The sequence below is a fragment of the Arachis hypogaea genome, chromosome 8 (assembly GCF_003086295.3).
Source record: "Arachis hypogaea cultivar Tifrunner chromosome 8, arahy.Tifrunner.gnm2.J5K5, whole genome shotgun sequence".
NCBI classification, from domain to species: domain Eukaryota; kingdom Viridiplantae; phylum Streptophyta; class Magnoliopsida; order Fabales; family Fabaceae; genus Arachis; species Arachis hypogaea.
Genome location: NC_092043.1, coordinates 41,894,207 through 41,913,876, shown reverse-complemented (window position 1 = coordinate 41,913,876; position 19,670 = coordinate 41,894,207). Strand labels below are relative to the sequence as shown.

At 30.9% G+C, this 19,670-nt stretch overlaps 1 protein-coding gene across 2 annotated transcripts; it reads right to left on the bottom strand.

Moving 5' to 3' along the window:
* Positions 1 to 8,010: 8,010 nt before the first annotated feature.
* LOC112707545 (protein PNS1) lies at positions 8,011 to 13,030 on the bottom strand. Of its 2 annotated transcripts, none has more exons than XM_025759307.2 (5): positions 12,848 to 13,030; positions 12,401 to 12,760; positions 11,398 to 12,315; positions 9,822 to 10,055; positions 8,011 to 8,381 (listed from the first exon to the last, which is right to left on the bottom strand). In XM_025759307.2, exons 1-5 carry the CDS (start codon positions 12,863 to 12,865, stop codon positions 8,205 to 8,207), a joined length of 1,707 nt encoding a protein of 568 aa, XP_025615092.1. In that variant the 5' UTR covers positions 12,866 to 13,030; the 3' UTR covers positions 8,011 to 8,204. The 2 variants fall into 2 exon arrangements, with proteins under 2 accessions (XP_025615092.1, XP_025615093.1); XM_025759308.2 differs by having other exon boundaries at positions 11,398 to 12,312.
* Positions 13,031 to 19,670: the final 6,640 nt, after the last annotated feature.

The following is a 19,670-nucleotide window of genomic DNA, read 5'->3' as shown; positions in this document are numbered from 1 at the left end:
TCTAAAATTGGATGGATTCATATTAGTACTATACAAGTTTTAATCAAATCTGCATATATGAAAGGAATTAATTCACCAATAAGCTTAGCAATCTGTGACAAAAGAATTACTGATGACCCAATTGATCAAATAATTGGAATTGTTCATGGAAACTTGGCAAACGTAAATGTTAAATTCAATGCCCATCTTGGATATGCTATACCTTTATCAACTAAAAATCTTGGAAGATCTATAAGTTTGGCTTATAAATTTCACAGAAAGAATCTAATGGAACAAGACGATGAACCATTTTCAATTACATATGCAATAAATTATGCTTTAACAAATAGCCATCATAGTATAATATTTAAAAACAGAGAAAGAATTTATGTCGATGAATTATTTCAGAAAATTGTAAAAACAGAAATACCAAAATATAAAGCTATTGAAAACCCAGTTCTTTTACTAAAAGAACCATCAGGAAAATTAGTTTCATCGAATTTTCAAATAAGAAAATCCAAAATTAATAGCCCTTTAAGTTTATCTAAGTTAAAGATTAAAGAAGAAAATTCTGAAATAAAAGAATTAACAAAAAAGGTCGAAAAATTAAATGAAACCCTAAACACTAAGTTATGACAATAAATAAAGAGAAAATATATGTAACCTATCAAGACAAGAAACAAGAGCTCTTTGAAAGAGAAAATCGGTTGAATTATTTACAGTTTTCTGAAATAAATCAAAGAGCATTTGAAGCTCTAAAAATAATCTATGACAAATTGAAAGAAGAAGTTGAAGAGTTAGAAAAATTAATAGAATCTCTAGAAAATAGTGATGAATCGATGATAGAATTTGCAGAAATTCTAAGATAAATAATGAAGTATACAAAGATTGAAAGACCGGAAAACAAAATAAAAAGAAAAAGGGCGAAAAAATTAAAAAGTAAAATAAAGGAGTATAAAAGGAAATTAAATAATCTTCAGTTCGAAATTAATGACCTTATAATAAAAAGGATAGAAATAAGAACAAATATAAACAAGTTGGAGATAAACTTAAAAAATTTATAAATGCCTGGAACACCATATTATGACTTAAAAGAATTAAAGCTGTTGAAAGAAAAAATGGAGAATGAAGTTGAAAATTAAAAAGATATTTAGAAACAACAGAAAGTGTAGAAATAAAAGAAGTTTTGGAGGATTTAAAAAATTATATTAAAGAAAAAGACAAACAGATAAAAGATTTTATATACAATAATCAATATTATAAACTAAAACAAGACTGAAAAACTATAAAAATAAAATCAGAATTAGTAACAGTAGAAATGCTCAATACTTTTGATTATGAAACTACAAATTATAAAGTACCACCAACTAAATCTATACAAATTATAAACTTATTCGAAGCAAAATATGAAGAGTTAATAATTTTGAAAAAGAAATTACATTTTAAAAATTGGTATCAGAGCCAAGTTAACGATTAAGAGTAACACTTTCTCTTTAAGCAACACTTTTAATGTCACGCTTTTTCAGCCACAAAAGGACAAAAATTTGTACAGGCACATCTATACACTAGATGACCCCTGATTGATTTATACTAAAAGAACAAGTCAACCATTAAAAAATACAAACATAAATGATCATTAAAAAAAATTAAGCCAAATTATCCAAAAAAATATTCTTTTTACAATAAATATTTAATCAATAATTTTGTGCCTATAAAATTATACATTTAACTACCACTCAAAAATAAAAACAGTAATTTATGTGTTTTCAAGCTCTAGATGTAGATTAAAATTTTAATTAATTGATTTAATTATCACTATATATATTCGCATAAAATTATATACTATTGCATACTGCAATCAACGGAACGCGGGACGTTATTTCACCCCCACCAAACCGGCTCCATTGCACTTTTTATGAGCTCCCGTCACCTTCTTTCAGCCAGCTGCATACTGCAGCATAGGACCAACACGTGTCAACATGCAAAATAAAGTGAAAAAAAATCTGTATATCTATATAAACATTGATCTATATACTAACACGACCCAATTTAATATATCAATGATATTAACGATATGTAAGTAGGAGCTTGTGAGCCATTTTTGGTGTTAGACAATCATTAGAATCAATTTAGATCAATTAGTATCGTTTATATTTATATAACATATCTGTATATTAATTATAGGATTCTATGCCTTTATTACTTTGATTCATTTAGCACCTATAAATATCCCTTATATATTGTACTTTTCATCACACTGAATAATACACTCTTCAAATTACTTTCTTAGTCTCTTATTTCTAATATTTGGTATACATATATATTATACTAGAATAAAATAGATTTGGCACTAGTAGATGAATAAAAGGATTTCAAACAATAATTTCGAATCTAATTAATACAAATTATTTAGTACATAACAGTACATATACAAGACTCTAAACAATTTTTTAAACAGATCATGAATGTATAAAATTTTCGTCTTTCAGACTACAAATATACATGGTGGTGCCTGATTACATAGGTAATGAAAAGAGACCATTAAGATTAAACTAATCACTCCGAAAGAGTAAAAATCCGTTAGATCGACTTGATTATCATAGAAGTCTGCTGAGATCTGAAAAAGAGAAATAAATAATAATAGGTGAGAATCCAAAAGTTTCCAACATAATGTTGTGTTTGGTTTATATATGAGTTGAGACAGAGACACAAGAACATAAACATTGAAGACATAGACATAATAAGACACAATTTTTATTTTGTTTAGTAACTATACACTAGACAAAACAATAAATTACAAATGTCAATATTATTCTTGTCAAAAACACACAAAAAAAAAAACACCACTATAAATTAATCATTTTTTTCCTTTAGTTACTCAATTAGAAATTTTCATGATATAGAATGTTAACTCACATTATACGTGATACCTAACATATCGAATTAAACACTAAACAAGTATATTTATGAAAATTTATCAATTTAGTGTCATTAGGTTATATTAGAATTATAGTTTATATAATTAAAAAAATAGACTAAATTGATAAAATTTTATAATACATTTATTCAATATTCAATTAGATATGTCAGGTATTATATATGCTGTCAGTTAACGTTTTATATTATTAATTATTGACAAAAATTATTAATTGAATGACAAAAAAAATAATTAATTTATAATTTTTTAAAAATTAATTTAATTGATAAATTTTTTTAAAAATAAATTTAAAAAATAACTCATTTTTTAAAAATTAATTTGACCGTTCACTCATACTCTATCCATACATACTATTATTATAAACAAGAAGCTATATAACTTTGGCAACCAGATTTTGCTAATTGTGGGACGTTGCCCGCAGCTAAATTAATTAAGGAATGACAACTGACAAGAGTACCTCACCACAAATCTCCATGGAGTCCTGACAAGTAACAACTAGATCCGTCATTATCTCAATACAAGCATTATTTCCGGTGAAAGAGTACCCCAAAACTTGCGTTTTATAACGATAAGTAAAAAATAGAGCCCTGGGACCTACTTTCAAAAATATAGAGAAAGAGGCCGAGACCAATGCTTATGTTCTCTGTCACTAAACTACAAGTACAGCTGACTGCATTGCATGGTTAGTAAGCCCTTTATTAATAAGCCTTTTATTAGTAAGCTTCGCATAAAGAACAGTGAATTCTAATTAACTAATTTTTATATACCAGTTGTTTTATTGTTTTTTATTAAATTTAATTATTTTATTAATTTTTATAATTATATTAAATTTTTATATATTTTTTAATTAAATTTTTATATTATTTTTAATTTTATAACTAAATCTTTTTTAATATAAAAATTATTAGAATTAAGTAAATATTTTTTTATAAATTAAAAGTATTTGTATTTAAAAATCTAACTAATTTTTTTATTGCATGTATTTTTAAAAAAATATTTTATTAATTTTAATATTTTTTATATAAAAATAATTTAATTATAAAATTTAAAATAATATAAAAATTTAATTAAAAATATAAAAATTTAATTAAAAATTTAATAAAATTATACAAACTAACAAAATAATTAATTTTTTATTATTATTTGATACATATCAGATATTATTGTTTATTCTGTTTAGTACAGCGAATGGATACGTTTTTCAACCAGTTACAGAGTATGGACTTCTGTAAATTTCCAACGAGTGCTCTGCATCTTCAGGCAAGTTGGATTTCCATATATGATGATTGTATAACTCATTGGCAGGAAGTATACAACTTATACAGCGTTGAATAAATAACCCACAACAATACAACATGCATCTGTGTACAAAATCATTTTATACTTAATTAAAGAGTTTAATTTAATTTTGATGCAGTAATATTAAAAAAATTATATATTCATTCACTTAAAATAATTTTTTAAATGATAAATTTAAAAATTAGTTATATTTTATTTTTAGTAATATAATAATACATAAATATTAACATAAGTTGGTATAAATAAATAAGAATCAAGGTCTTCTAACCATCTTTTTCGAGTTGGATTATCTTTAAAGGATGAAAATGAAACTTATCTGTTTGAGAAAATGTTTATTTTGTAGTAGTATCCAAAAATATTGGTTATTGGACTTCCAACATAATAGATATCCTAGTTCAAATCAAAAGTAATACATAATTAATCGTTTGTATAAAATTTTTTATATTTTTGGATTGGATTTGAGGTAAATTAAGTCAAATCAAAATTAAGCTAGCTTGTGAATTTTTGATGAATTAAAGTTAAACTTTACAACTAAATTTGATAGTCAATAAATCAAGTCGTGAACCAAATTTAATTATTATGAGCCGAATTTAAGTTCGATCCGACTTAATTCGTCTCACTTCTAAACTTTGATTAAAATACAAAAAAAAAGTTAAATTTTATTTAATACCATACCATCTAAAACAAAAAATTTAAGAAATAAAATTGTCAACAATTAAACTAAAATCAGTATTAAGAATTCGATGGAGAGTGATAAGCAATATTAACACTTTTTATATTTTTTAATTTTCTTGAGCCTATAAACTTCATCTTCCCTCAAAGTAAAATAACAAAATTAAAACTATTTTAGGAATACAAAATGCGATAGTGGGATCCAATTTATAGAGTTCTTTTTTTATTTTTGTCAATAGTAGTCTCATCTCATTTACAATTTTTTTTTTTTAAGTTAGGAGTCAAACTCAAATTTGAGATCTCTAAATAAAGACGAGAAGACTATATAAATCTTAATGTTAAGGTTTATTACAAATTTGATTTTTAGATTTTAATACTTTTAATAGAATATAAATTTTGAGTGTGTCCACTACTATTTAAGTATTTTATTAGGATTTTGAATTCTCCTGAATTTTCTTTCATGTCGAATCCAAATTTCTTACGTTGATCGTAAAGGCCTTGCCTCTATAATCAATTCTGGTGACAATGGAGGATAGGATAGGAGGCACAGTGAGTGAGAAAGAGAGTTAGAGGCTAGAATCCAAGAGAATAATCTTCTTTAATGATACAGATATTAACGGAGGTTTGGAGAAATCTGATAGAAGTTTAGTGGAAAGGTTGCTATCAGATAAAATGTTTAACATTGGAACCATTGAACCTGCGATGACTGCTATATGGTGACAACCTAATGGCTTTCGTGCTACAAATCATGGGGATAATTTTTAATTCTTTTTTCATAAGAAACAAGACCTAATCCGAATCAAAAAAGAAGATTTTTGATTTTTCAAGAATTTCATTCTTAATATGAAGAGGTAGAAAGAGGAAATGGAGATTAAGAAAGAAAATTTTTCTTACATCCTTATTTGGATCCAGTTATAAAAAATACCGAAATATTACAAAACAAATCCATTATCCAGTGTTAAGAAAAAAAGCAGTGAGCTTGATGAAGTAGTTGAGTTGCATGGGGTAGAAGTAGTGGATATAGAGACTGTTAATTTAGAGGAGGGTGCTAATCCAAATTTGACACCCCAACTTCAGTGAAGTTGTTGATGTAGAATTACTAGGAGGTTGAGGAAGTTCCTAATAGTTCACAACATCTAAGGGATTAAAAGATCCCATTTCTCCAAGGTTTTGTTATTATGCAAAACAAAGAACAACTCGTTTTTCATAGAGCAATGCGAGAAATTATTATAAAACTCGCCAAAGTCACAGCACTCATCAAATTCGGAGGACACTGAGCTTTCACTTCCCTTTAAATATCCTATCTTAATCCGCTTATAAAACATTCCCTAAGGGTATCAGGCAGTTCAATCTGAGTGCGATTAGCTAAAGCAACAAATTTGAAATAATACTCACTCACCGTTCCATGTTGTTGAAACTTGAAGAACAATTCCCTGGGAGATTCGAACAATGAAGGTCCGAACTCGAGCTCAATCGCCCTCTTGAGTTAAGTCCAGAAAAGAAACTGTGCTGCTCGCTGTGATAATTGAAACCATGGAATGGCTGATCCCGACATTTGAAGTGCTGCTAAACTCACCAGTTCTTCATTAGGAACCCGAAGACATCAAAATATTGATCCATGAAAAAAATCCAACCCAAGCCATCACTCCCATAAAATTTCGGCAGATCGACGTTCACCCTTCAGGATTACAATCCCACACGAAATGGCGGATCCCGGCTGAGCTTGCACCATGTGAAAACTCACGAGAAGGAGAGCTGGAGCAGTGCGGATTGTGGAGCAGTTGCGTAAGAAAAGATTGAAGCGCATCAAAATTGAGATTTATAGCCTCAGAGGATCTGGCTCTCTCTGTTCTATGTTCCTCCGATGCCGATTCAATCATCTGGTAAAGTTTCTTAATATCCGCCTCCATGCCTTTCATCCTCGTGTTGTCCGCGACGAACATGGTCAATGAAAGCACCAATGGAAAGGTGTTGTAGTAGAAAATTTCACTGATAAAGAAATATTTATTCAATTATGTATGAAGAAGTAACAACAATTTCAATGGAATAGTAAATTGACTAAGTACTAAATGATGTGATAACAACAAATGAAGTCATAAAGAAATTAAGGAATAAAATTTTAGCTGCATCTCAGCTATAGCGAGCATCTATCAAGGGACCTGGAAAGGGAGGAAGAGATTTAATAATTAGAAACAGGAGTAGCAAGGAGAAGAATAGAAGGTTCAGAGAAGTTGTCATCAGATACAGGAGGAGAGAATTTGCCACACACGCCTAAAGAGCATATCCTTGCAACCTCCTATTAATAGCCTTCTTTCTGACACTGCGCCTTGGTCTCCGCTCATCCTGAACAATTGCCACGTATCCCAAATTTGTAACTAACTCAATATTGTAATTTGTGACACTCCTTTTATACATGTGGTGGAGGAGTTAGAGGGAAGTTGATGTTTGATGTAGAGATTTACACTTGAAGGGGAGATTGTTAGTGTTGTAAAGTGTGAGAAGTGTATAAAGTTAGTCCCACATCAAAGAAAGCAAGGAAGAGTGAGGAATTTATAAAATGAGAGACACATTAATTTATTACCTTAAGGTTTTGAGTTGAATGTGGTGTTTTTTCATCTTATGTTATCTCATTTAATTCCTTCTCGTGTCAAAAGCTCCCCACGGTTAGTCGAACACCCTTTTCATTAATAACCATACCAAAATATTTAGAGCAAAGTTTTTTATTCATGGAAATATTTACGAATCACTAAAATGTTCATATGGGAAAGAAAAAATAATTTCTTCAATTGCAATATATCTATGTAGATTTATACACAAAAGATTTAAATTTGTCTATATTTGTACTTATTAAAATTATCTGTAATCGAATATTATGTCTCTTTAGCTCAACATAATAAATATTTATATTCCTTTTAAATTGTAGAACTAATTTTTCTTTTTGTTATTTATAAATGCCGGTTAATTGTTTTTATGAGTGAAAGTTTCTTCTTCCGTATAATATTTTTGAAAAAAAAAAAAATACTCGAGTCAATTACTGCCCACAAGTCATTTTTTTTTTTTTACCTTTTAGTTCTCGTGCTGATTAATCCCATTTGGTCCACATTCCTTCAATTTATAATTGATTATTCCCAGCGAAACCACCTCGTCATGCCATCGTGGTATTATTATTATTATAATTCATTGACCTAACTTCCACATCCCACATTTTTTGTACAACCAAAAGCTATGGAACATCTTGAAGACTGTACTCTCTACTCTATGAAGTTTGAAATATGCACAGTGCAAGAAGAGAATGTTAAAATTAACACAACGCAAGTTAACTCCTTGTATTCCTCCTAATCCTTGGAGTAGGCACAACCGCATCACGGCCTGTTTTTAACAAGGCTTGACGATCCTTTATTGTTTTATCAAATAGCCTGTTCTCTGGATTCTCTGCATAGCACACATAATAACAACTCACACAGGCATGAGGCACTGCCATGGCTATCCTAGTCTGCATTGTCACCAAGTTCATATATAATGTTAGTGGTTCCTCACATGCCAATAAATTATGAATTTGACAATGATGTTCTTTTTTTATTTAATTGGTTTTGGTACACTATATATTATATTTTAATTGGAGATAATCTTATTGGACCATGTGAGATGCCACAGGGATATAAAGAATATAACTCTCTTGGAATAGAACCGATTTTTCTATCTCCAACCCGAGGAAAAGGAGTATCTATTATGACAAGCGGATATGTATTGGTTGCTAAGAATATAAAAAATATCAAATAACAAATCAATTTGTATAAAATATATATTAGAATACAAAATACACAGTAAAAATATAATATATTACACAAAAGTTTCAAAACGAATAATATTACATGTATGTCTCCATTCATATTTCTATATAAATCGAATTAATTGAATTCGATTTATATATTCTGATACTAAATCGAATCAATAGGATTCAAATTAGTAAGATTTCATGTAAATCACTGTTAATAGATTTGATTTACTTAGGAATGAAATTTGGAAACCTTACTAATTTGAATCATATTGATTCAATTTAGTATCAGAATATATAAATCGAATTCAATCAATTCGAATCATATAGAAATATGAATGGAGATATACATGTAACATTATTCGTTTTGGGAATGTGTAATATAGGTTGTTTTTGGTTTAATTAAGTGTTTTACCCTAAATTAAACACTATATGTATTGACGTATAAATTCATAGTGGTTGATTTGATTATTGATTTTTTATGTACGTAGCATTTTTTAATTAATAATAGAATAAAAATGACAAATAAATCCTTGAGGATTTACATTTTAGATAGATTATTCCCTAAAAAAAGTATTAAAAAGTCTTTCAGGACAACAAACATGGATAAGTTACTTCAAATTAAAACCTTCTATTCTAATCATAGGGTCTAATTTGAAGGTAGTGTGTCCACCTCTGTTATTTTGGAAGACTTTATTGATATTTTTTTAGGAATTAATATATCCGAAGTGTAAATTTTCAGGGATTTATTTGTTACTTTTTTCTTAATAATAATATACTGAAAATAAAATTTTCTTTTCACACGTTCGACCTTGAAACTTTACCATATGTGATGGAGGAAGAAAAGCTTTACACCATAGAGAAAATAAGAATTATTAGATTGGTCTTAAATTTTTTGAAAATTTAGCTGTCAATAGTATATTTGATGCAAATCGAAAACTTTTAAGACAAAATTAAAACAACATAAAACTTAAAGATATTTTAAAATTTTTTACCAAATCTTAGAGACAAAATATATATTTTACGCATTTTTTTCTACTATTAGTTATCAAAACTTAATTTATTACTTAGCAGTTCAATTAGATTCCTTAATTTAATCATTTTGAACCAAACAAAAAGTAATGAAAAGAAAAGGTAGGTCAAACAAAGGGTACCAACCAAAAGGTATCCAATGAAGAATGTGAGGAGTGACAAAGTGGCTGTGAAACTTCGGTGCACATGATAGGTCCAAGCAGCCACCACAATGACACATATAGAACCGCTGCAAACTCCAGTAAGAAAACAAATTGAGCTTGTTATATCTGAGTCAACAATCGGCACCATATCTTCCTTCTCAAAAAGGGCCCAAGTATCTTGAGATGCCATTACAAAACCTTTTCCATATGCTGCTATCTGTTAACATGAATTATTAAAATCCAGATAAGATCCAAAAGTAATTCAGGTATGCTTTCCATTATTTATTAATTGTCACCTTGGCTTTTTGGTTATTTGGAGATATTTATATCTAGATATATTCACTTTTTGATGCACCAAAAAAGTGTAGGTGGCATTTAATTAAGAACAAAGGATAAATAATAGGCTCATTCTGGGATGTTTATGCTATGGTGGCTACAGTATCTTAGAAAATGCTGTTAAAATTAAAATTATGTTTTTTTTTATTATTTAACAACGTTTTAAAAATATTACTAAAGAAAAAAGTGTTACCAAAATATAAAAAAATGTGACTTTAATTTTAATAACACTTGTATATAAACCATGATAGCCACCAAAATGTTCTCATACTAGAATTTGCCTAAATAACTTCCTAAATCATGAATTTTTTATCATGCATTCAAGCTTAATGATTTATTAAGTTGAATAAAATTGAGGGAAGAGGATCACTTTCACAGCACCAACTATGAGATAGTGACTGCTAGGTAATACCTTCAGAACAAGGGAAAGTTATTACAACACTATTTGAAACCCAGTAGGGACCATATACAAACAAGAATCTAAAGAGTACCAAAAGATCAATAATTTTTTGTGAAATAAATAAAAGTAAAAACTTTTATTTCAAGAAAAAAAATATTTAATGCAAATTCCTGTCCTCTGAACTCTGAAACCAGATAAATGTTGGCTACTTAGGTAGAATGAAAAATTCAATTTTAACATTAAGAAATACAGATTCCATTCTTATCTGGAACCAGCCAAATCCTGAATATCAGGCTTCAATTTTAACACTAGTCAAAGGAGTAATTTAGTTCCAAACTTACCAATAAAGGATTATTTTCTATGACAATTATCATGGAAGAACAAAGACCCTTCCAGCATACCCAAAAGCATTGATTCTTTTGACAACCTACCCAAAAGTTGAGTAATTTTGTTCGCGACATGAACTTTCGTGGATAATTTCCCTTAAGGCTTCTGAATATTTTGGTTCTTCCATATATAAAATTGGCAGAGACATAGTATTTGTGCATAATTTCAGTACTTTTTTCCTAATCAAAGACTAACAATTCATAAACACCAAATGACATAGATTCAGTATGTAACATAATAATATGCAGATTATGAGTAGCTACTAGCTATTACTAATGATGAAGACTTTCATGCAGTTGTCTTTATGAAAATGATAATTGAAAACCGTTATATGATTTTTGACATGTTTGATTAAATTATCATCTAACTATTTTCAACTATTAACTTCACAAGTGCATGTAGTTTTCACCATTACTAATTTAATTTGCAAAATTACCTGTACATATGCCCAGCCATTGCCATTTCTAAAAATCGACTCCATGACATTGAGGCAACAATGAGCACAACAGAACATGAACTCATCTTCCCCCTCAAGCAAATTCAGAGCCCTGGCAACAATTCTCAGTGCTTCAATTGCAGGAACAAACAGAGACCCCAAACAAGCACTTCCAAGATTCCGAGTCATCGCTCTGAGGAAGCAGAATTGGATACTAGACTGCATTCCCCTCAAGTAATACAATGCAATAACCCTGCTAACTGTGATGTTAACCACATTCCTCATAACCTCTGTGGTCCAAGCCAAGCTCAACACCAAGGCAATGATAATCAAAGGTGGGAAATAGAAATTCAATGACCCAATCACTGCCAGAATCCACAAGGATATCCACAAGAACCCGGCCACAAGCATCTGATATGTAGTCTTGTTCAAGTCGCGAAATTTAGCCACAGGCTGAAGTGAAAGACTCAAGACTTTGCAGCAAAACTTGATCCTATGACTAACCCAACAAGCATACAAGCCGTTCCCGATTGCGAATGCAATGAAACACACACCAACAGCATCAGAAGGAGGCATCTGGAAGCAAATTAATAGAATCCCTGCGGCGAGCGACATAACAAAAGTGCACCATAATATGAAATGGACCATAAAAGTGGGCCATTTCCTGATTGCTTCTTGCCAAACAAATGCAAGAATGATGCTCATGAAAGATGCAGCTTCCACTTGAGGAAGCAAATACTTTAAAACATTTTTTTCTTTTCTTTTCATGGAAGAATCTGATGCTTGGATGAGACCTTGGACCCCCTTGAACACAAGAAAACAGACAAGAACAATTGCCAAGAACATATGCATAACAAAGAGAAACAAGGATATTCTGTTGGTATATTTTTTGGAATTCAAAGTCACCGGTTGATGCTGCTGAAAAAGGAAACAACAAATAAACAGAATCAAATAATTAAAGCTTAAAAAGGTAAAACATGTTCCAAAAATGCAAGTTACGTACTTGATGTTGTTGTTGTGGGATAGGAATGGGAGATGGTGTTGGAATAGAACGAGAAGGAGGAGGAGGAGGAGGAGGGTGAGAGCGTTGAGATTGATGAGAAGGAGGAGAAGGAGCTGCAACTCTGGTGTTACTGTTAATCACTATCCTTAAAGGGTTTGTTGGGTTCAACCTGTGGAACATTTGGAGCTGAAATTCTTCTTCATGATTGTTATTGTCACGCTGCTGATTATTACCTTCATTTTCATGGTGAATCACTCTCTCTTCAAAACCCACTTCACCTTTCTCCAAATCCTCAATTATCTTTGCATCCCTTTCTCTCACTTCAACTTCATTCCCAGTTTCATTCCTTCTCTCAACCACCTACCACATACCCAAAAAATTAGAACGAACGAACTTTGCATATATAAATAGCAAGCTGTTTAAAAAAGAAAATGGAAATTTCATTACTGGTTCAGCAGCACCCATTTGAGGAAACTTGAGGCTAGTTCCAATGGTGGTGATGCGTGACGGTGTTGGTGCTTTGGAATATTATTGTTGATGATGTTGGTGTTGTGGAATTTGGTAGATGACGTTACTGGCTTTCATTGTTGTTTTCATTTTGGACTTGGATTATCAAATTTTTGTTTATTTACACCGTGCCTCGCCATAAAGTGCAGTAATAATGCCACGTAGGACCCACGAGGGGTTTTGTGGAACCAACGCGATGCAACAGAGAGTGGAGGAACGCGCCTGTGGCTGCGGGACAGGCCACAGGGCAGACAGCAACTTGTTCACGTGTCAGAAAAAAGTGAAAAACACAGCACGTGGGAATGGGGCTCCTTGTGTGGTTTTGTTAGGTGGATAGAATAAAGAGACTTTAGGTCATTAAGGGCGTGCTATAGCAATAACACCCGAATCCATGGTATCCATTCTGTTTTTATTCGTTCGGCGTGGGTAATTCTCCGTTTTATACTGAAATAGATTTTTAGTGGGATAGATTTTGAGAGGAATAGGATAAAGTCGAATTTAGGTAATACTCGTCTTTATCTGTCGTGTTATGTATATAATTTTAATATATAATATGTATAATATATATAAAATAATTAATAAATAATTAATAATATTATATTATATTTAAATTTTTATTTTAATTTATGTTATGTATGTGATTATAGTTATATAAATTTTAAAATTTTATTTTATTTATTGAATTTTAATAATTATAAAAATAGGACGGTTTAACATTTAACGTTTTACTACCCATTAATAAAAGCGAAACAAATTTTATGTGAGTTATTGTATAACAAGATGGAATCGAGTAGAACAAAAATTCACTCCGTTGTCACCTCTACGAGCGTCCTTCTCACTTCTCAGTTCTCACACAAGAATTTTATTTTTAGGTAATTGGCACATTGATATATGATGATATGAAACTTAGAATAAAAAAAATTATATGAAAAACAAATTTGTGATTTGCAAGGAAATAGTGTTTACTGTTTAGTGAGTTTCTAAAATATGGCGAGTAAAATGAAAATACTAAAGATGTCGAAGAATTTTAAAATTTTTTATTTTAAAGATATAAAACAATTTTGTTATTTGTTATGAGGAGTGTTAAGAACAATAAATTTTATAATTTATAATTATTAATTAATTATTATTAATATTTTTAATAGTGTAAAATAAATTATATTTAATACTATAAAATTATTTATTTTTCTTTTACAAATGTTAGTCCTATAATTTTTTTTATTTTGAGCTTTTTAAACCAACATGTAAAAAAAATTTTTAGTCTATTATCAAACTCATCACAAAGTATCTATCATCAAGATAAGTTGAGTTCAAACATTTTTCTTTCAAAGGTTGAAGAACCTTATCCAAACACACGAAATTTGAAGAAAACTATGAAATTATTGATCAAAATTGAGATGAGGATGAAGTTAATTGCACTGTCAAGGCAAACATGGCATATTTTTTTCTAAACTAAAATAAAAGAAAATTTAATTTAAAAAAATCAATCTTTAATTTTCAAAATTTATATTTTTTTAAGGAGAAATTTGTCTAACTTTTGATGAATTTCACGTAATGCGTGAAGTTTAATTATTTTTTGGCTAATTTTATCACACTCGTTTAATTAAATACACATTATAAATAAAAAATATATCTTTTATAAATAAAAATGTCATCTGTCTCCACCGAATATTTATAATAATTTTTTTTTTTACTTTCTACATGTGTTATTAACCATTAGCATATACTCATAATTAAAAAATTACTTATTACAAATAAATTTACAGGCAAATTTAATTTTTATTATAACCAGATATTTTGTTACTAACAAAATTTGCCCCTCTGTAAAATATTGACTATGTAATGTTGGCTTTTAAGACTCTCCTTTTATATATTTTTTTATCGAATAAATTAGACAATTTTCAATCTTAAATATTATAAACTCACTCACACTATATTCACACGCACAATATTAAGAATTCTATCCACCATTTAGTACCAGTCAAGTTTTAAATACGAGTACACTTATTGTAAGGTATAGAAGATGATAGATGACCACTGAACTAAGATCTTGCGTGTATTATTATTTCTATTTAGTGGCACAAATACATTGGTGTTTAATGAGTAAACAAAATTTGAACCCAAACTCATTCTTAAAAGAATCTTTCGGTTTCGGTCTATGACCACCAAAAGAGGTCCCTTACAAAAATTTTATCGATTTAAACTTGAGATTAAATGTTAATCGTTACACCTAATACAAGTAATAATATCTTACAAGTATGCTTTATTCCAAAATCTACTACAGCTTTTTTCAATGTCCATTTTTTTAGATGGTTAAGTACAAGTTCGACCCAAAACAGAAAAAAAAAAAAACAACTAATGAACATTACTAATTTTTTTCTGCATTGCCATCAAGAATCAGCAGCTCCCTAAATTGTTTCTACAAAAATAACAAAATATGAAAGCACATAAAATATATATATTTCATATCTCTCCTTTAGATTGAGACATTAAGACATAATTTATAATATACAAAATTTTTTAATTTTGTCCTTTTTTTTATTTTCATTTTATTCATTATCCCCTCTTTTTCAATGTTTGAAGGACTAATTTGATTGATAAAATATTTCAAAGACGAATTTAAAAAATAAGCCATCTTTTAAGGGCTAATTTGACTATAATAGAAATTCTAGAAGTAAATGGTCAAACTTTAAGAGTAAATGGTCAAGTTTATTTTTGAGAGATTATTTGTTTTTTAAATTGATCATCAAATGATTTTTTTTAATTAACTTCGTCCTTCAAATATTTTAAGTTGTTCACATTAGCCATTCTGTCACTTTCGTTGTTGATGGCATCAGAATTTGTTAATATGACACATTAAGTGATATCGCAATACACACCTAATAATCTTAATTGGTTGCTAATATGATAAGTTTATGAAATTAGATTAAATTAACCCCAAATTAAGGGATTTCAATGCCTCAAGGTCCCTCTCAATTTGGGATTGATTTGATCTAATTTCATAAACTTATCATATTAGCAGTCAATTAGGACTGACAGTCAGATGTATGTTGTAGTTAGTGTGGTGTCCACTACAAGAAAAACACTAAATATTGTTAGATTTACTGGCGGAATAACGAAAATAATCTGTTGGTAAACATATTACTATTGGAAACAATCCGACCATATAACTCTCGCCAGTAACCAATTACTGGCGGATTTCTCAATTAGACGGTAATTACCGGTGAATTCTGCGGCTAATTCTTTGACCAAAAACCATTTGGTTATTGGCAGAATTTGGCGCCACACTATTTTGTTTCGCGCCTAATCATTGTCGAATTTTTTTCGATAAATTCGATGGTATAATTCATTTTTTTGTTTTTATAACACAATTAGTATTTAAATTTAATTTTTTTAATTCTTTTAATTTTTTTTACACTATTAGTAGTCAAATTCTAAATAATAGAAACGAAATAATGATTTTATTAAATATCAAGTGTAAAAACAGAATAAAAAGTCAAATAAATAAAATACAATCAAATAGTCTAAAACAAAACCCTAATCACTACGGATCCTAAAAGTCATCATCGTCGTCATCCTTCTAGTCCTACTAAGGCAGCGAACTAGGCAGTAATGATGGTGCCCCTCCAATAGCGCTACTATCACTACCATTATTGCTGCCACCAACACATATCTTCTTGTGGTACATCGTCATTTGTTGCTACATCCGCTGAATCCGCTCTAGCTCCTGCCTAAGCTCTAGTCTGAGAGAATTTGTGTTTAACACGCGTGGGAGGATCTCATTATACCTCTCTTTAGATTGATGCAGCTGCTGAACCTCAAATCAATGCTGTCCTCAACTTCAACAGGGATGGTGATAGATGCGGATGAAGCCCTCAATATGGAGATGCAGAGGTTGTTGGTGAAGAATGATCCCAATCCGTAGACACGATTCTTGTACGGCTCAAATGCTGTGTCACGCCAAACCATATAAGGATTGACGACTGAATTAGCAGACTTGTTGCTGTCCTCTCCAGTATGCTGGGATTGCTGGGTTGCGGCTTCCAGTCTCTGCGTGTAGGACTCCTATGTAATATATATTATGATTAGGATGATAGTTAATTGAAAACTTTATATCACATGATGTTTACTCACATAATGATCCGCAGACCGTTAATCAATAAATCTCTCCTTGTTGTCCTTCAAGGTGTGAATATATTTGAAGGTCTCCACCATCGTCGCATCACGATCCAAATGACTTAAACTACACGTATTGAAACAATATATCAAATCAAGTAATAATGACATTAAATGTCAAAGACAAAACGAACTTAATAATAAAACAAAACAAGTTACATACTAGTCTGGCTTTTATCTTCATGAAAGTTGCTGACCTGCCCGTATACTTCAACGAGCTGGCCGATGCCCTGTTAGCTATGCTTGTGAGACGGCAATACCTGAACCCCTCATCAGTCTCCCAATGGACGTACAATGTCTTCTTAATGTTTGTGTGGAGCCAAATAATGAAATGGTTGCACCTCTCATGTACATCCTACATCATCCGCTGAAGCCGCCTAGCCATCCAATGGCCGAAGATCTTCCTGATCATGGCATCGTAAGTCTTGTCCCATATAAATTTCTCTTACAAAAAGAAATATTTAGCACTAGTTAATTGAAATTAAATAATAATTAAACAAAATAGAAAATATAAACTAGCTGAGATTTGAATATATTGAGTTTTTACCGCCCACTTCTGGCACTGCGGTGTCTGCCGCTAGAGATGACGTCATCGTCGAAGTAGCGGGCTGTTGAGCAGATGGATATGGTGGACGAGTCCACTCTGGTGAAGCAGCCGGACGACTTCCTAGTGGCGAGGTGGCATAGCAGAAGAAACTCCGTAGTTGGGATTAGCGATCATGATGAACGACTGATCCTGTGCACCCATTGCTTGTTACGTTACAAGGGTAGTTGGAGTAGAGGGCGATGACTGAAAAGTCCTAGGAATACTAGTAGAAACCCTCCCTTTACCACAAGGATTTGGATCCTCTAAAGTTTGAATTTCACTTTAGAGAGTAAAGTGTGATCTCTCACCATTGATTTTATAGGTGGGACCAAGAATAAATATGAAAGAGAAAATATTCAAAGATAGAAGATCACACTTTACTCTCTAAAGTAAAATTCAAACTTTAGAGGATCCAAATCTCACAACCACAAGGCCGATTTGTGATACCTCTGCCTATCATCATGTCTGCAAAGAGCATCCAAATTAACAAAGTTAGTTGGAATTAGTTCAGATTCAAAAATCATTTAAGATGCAAGAAGCCAAGTAAGAAGAGCTACATTATGGAGTATATCAAAATTAAATTCAGATTTGATTCTGATTAGACTTCTTATTTTTATTAGTTTAAATCAAATGTGAACTTATCTATGAACTTTTATTATATTTAGATTTTTCAAAAATTTCGGTAAAGTTTCATCTATAATTAGAAGGCGTCTAAAACACTATCTATCAACATTTCACAAACAAACTAATATGACATTATATCACTACATACATACCAAAAACTCAATCATCACAAATATTAGCATCTCAAGCAGTCCACCATCACAACTTATACTTAATGAATTATGCCAATCAAACTCAAACATTCTAAATCACATGGTAGCTATAACATGCAATTTAAAATCCAAAATAGTCATAAAGACACATCATCGAACACTTGGTGTGCAAAGGCATAAAAAACAAGAGATAGTAAAAACAAGCATTATTTTTTCATCAATTCACACAAATCAGCATATACAAACAAAATCAGCAGCAATATCCATTAACAATCAGGAATTTTCAAACACTTTCAGTAGTTCAAACCTATTAACATAAATTGAACCTATTTTAACAACCTAAATATACAAAAACCAGAAAATTAAATCTTACTCAACTATAATCAACCCAATAACTAATACTAACCAAAACAGAATTTGAAAAAAAATAGTTTGATCAAAACCTGGAGTGCTAAACAAATATAGATGAAACAGAGAAGAGAGGAGGGAGTGTTGGGGCACTATGATGTTGCCGGAACTAGAGGTGGCGAAGGGTGGTTGTCAAAGTGTCGAGACCTCTGGAAATAAAGAAACAGAACAATTTTGGTGCTGTGTTAGAGAGAGAGAGAGAGAGAGAGAGAGAGAGAGAGAGAGAGAGAGAGAGAGAGAGAGAGAGAGAGAGAGAGAGAGAGAGAGAGAGAGAGAGGGTGAAGAAGAAGGAGAAGGTGAAAAGAGAAGGAAAAGACGGGACTGCAGTGCCACTGGGTGGCCGGAAAAAAAGGTCAGAACAGAGAGATGAAGAGAGGCAGAGAAGGAGCGATGGCTTCGGTTTGAGGGAGAAGAATAATAAAAGGAGAAAAGAAGAGGGAGAAGAAAGGGAGGAAGGGTGGTGTCTCAAACGGCAACGGAGATGGCAGAGGATGGCGATGCGGTGGTGGTTCGATTAGGTCGCAGAAAGACTGAAGGTGTTGGTTACAGCGCAGTGGAGCAAGGGATGTAGGAGAGAGTTTGCAGAAGTGAGGGGAAAGGGTTTCGCATTTGAATTTTACCCCAAATTTATCGTCAAATTTACTAGCAGAAAAATCCGACGGTAAGGTGGTCAGTGTTGCCTAAACGCTGCATTTCACTAAAATCTTGTTACTGTCGGAAAATTTCGACGGAAAATCCGACGCTAAATTTGGCGTTAATAAAATTAATTTTTGTGTCTCTATTTACCGTCGGATTTAGGTACGGAATTTTAAATCTG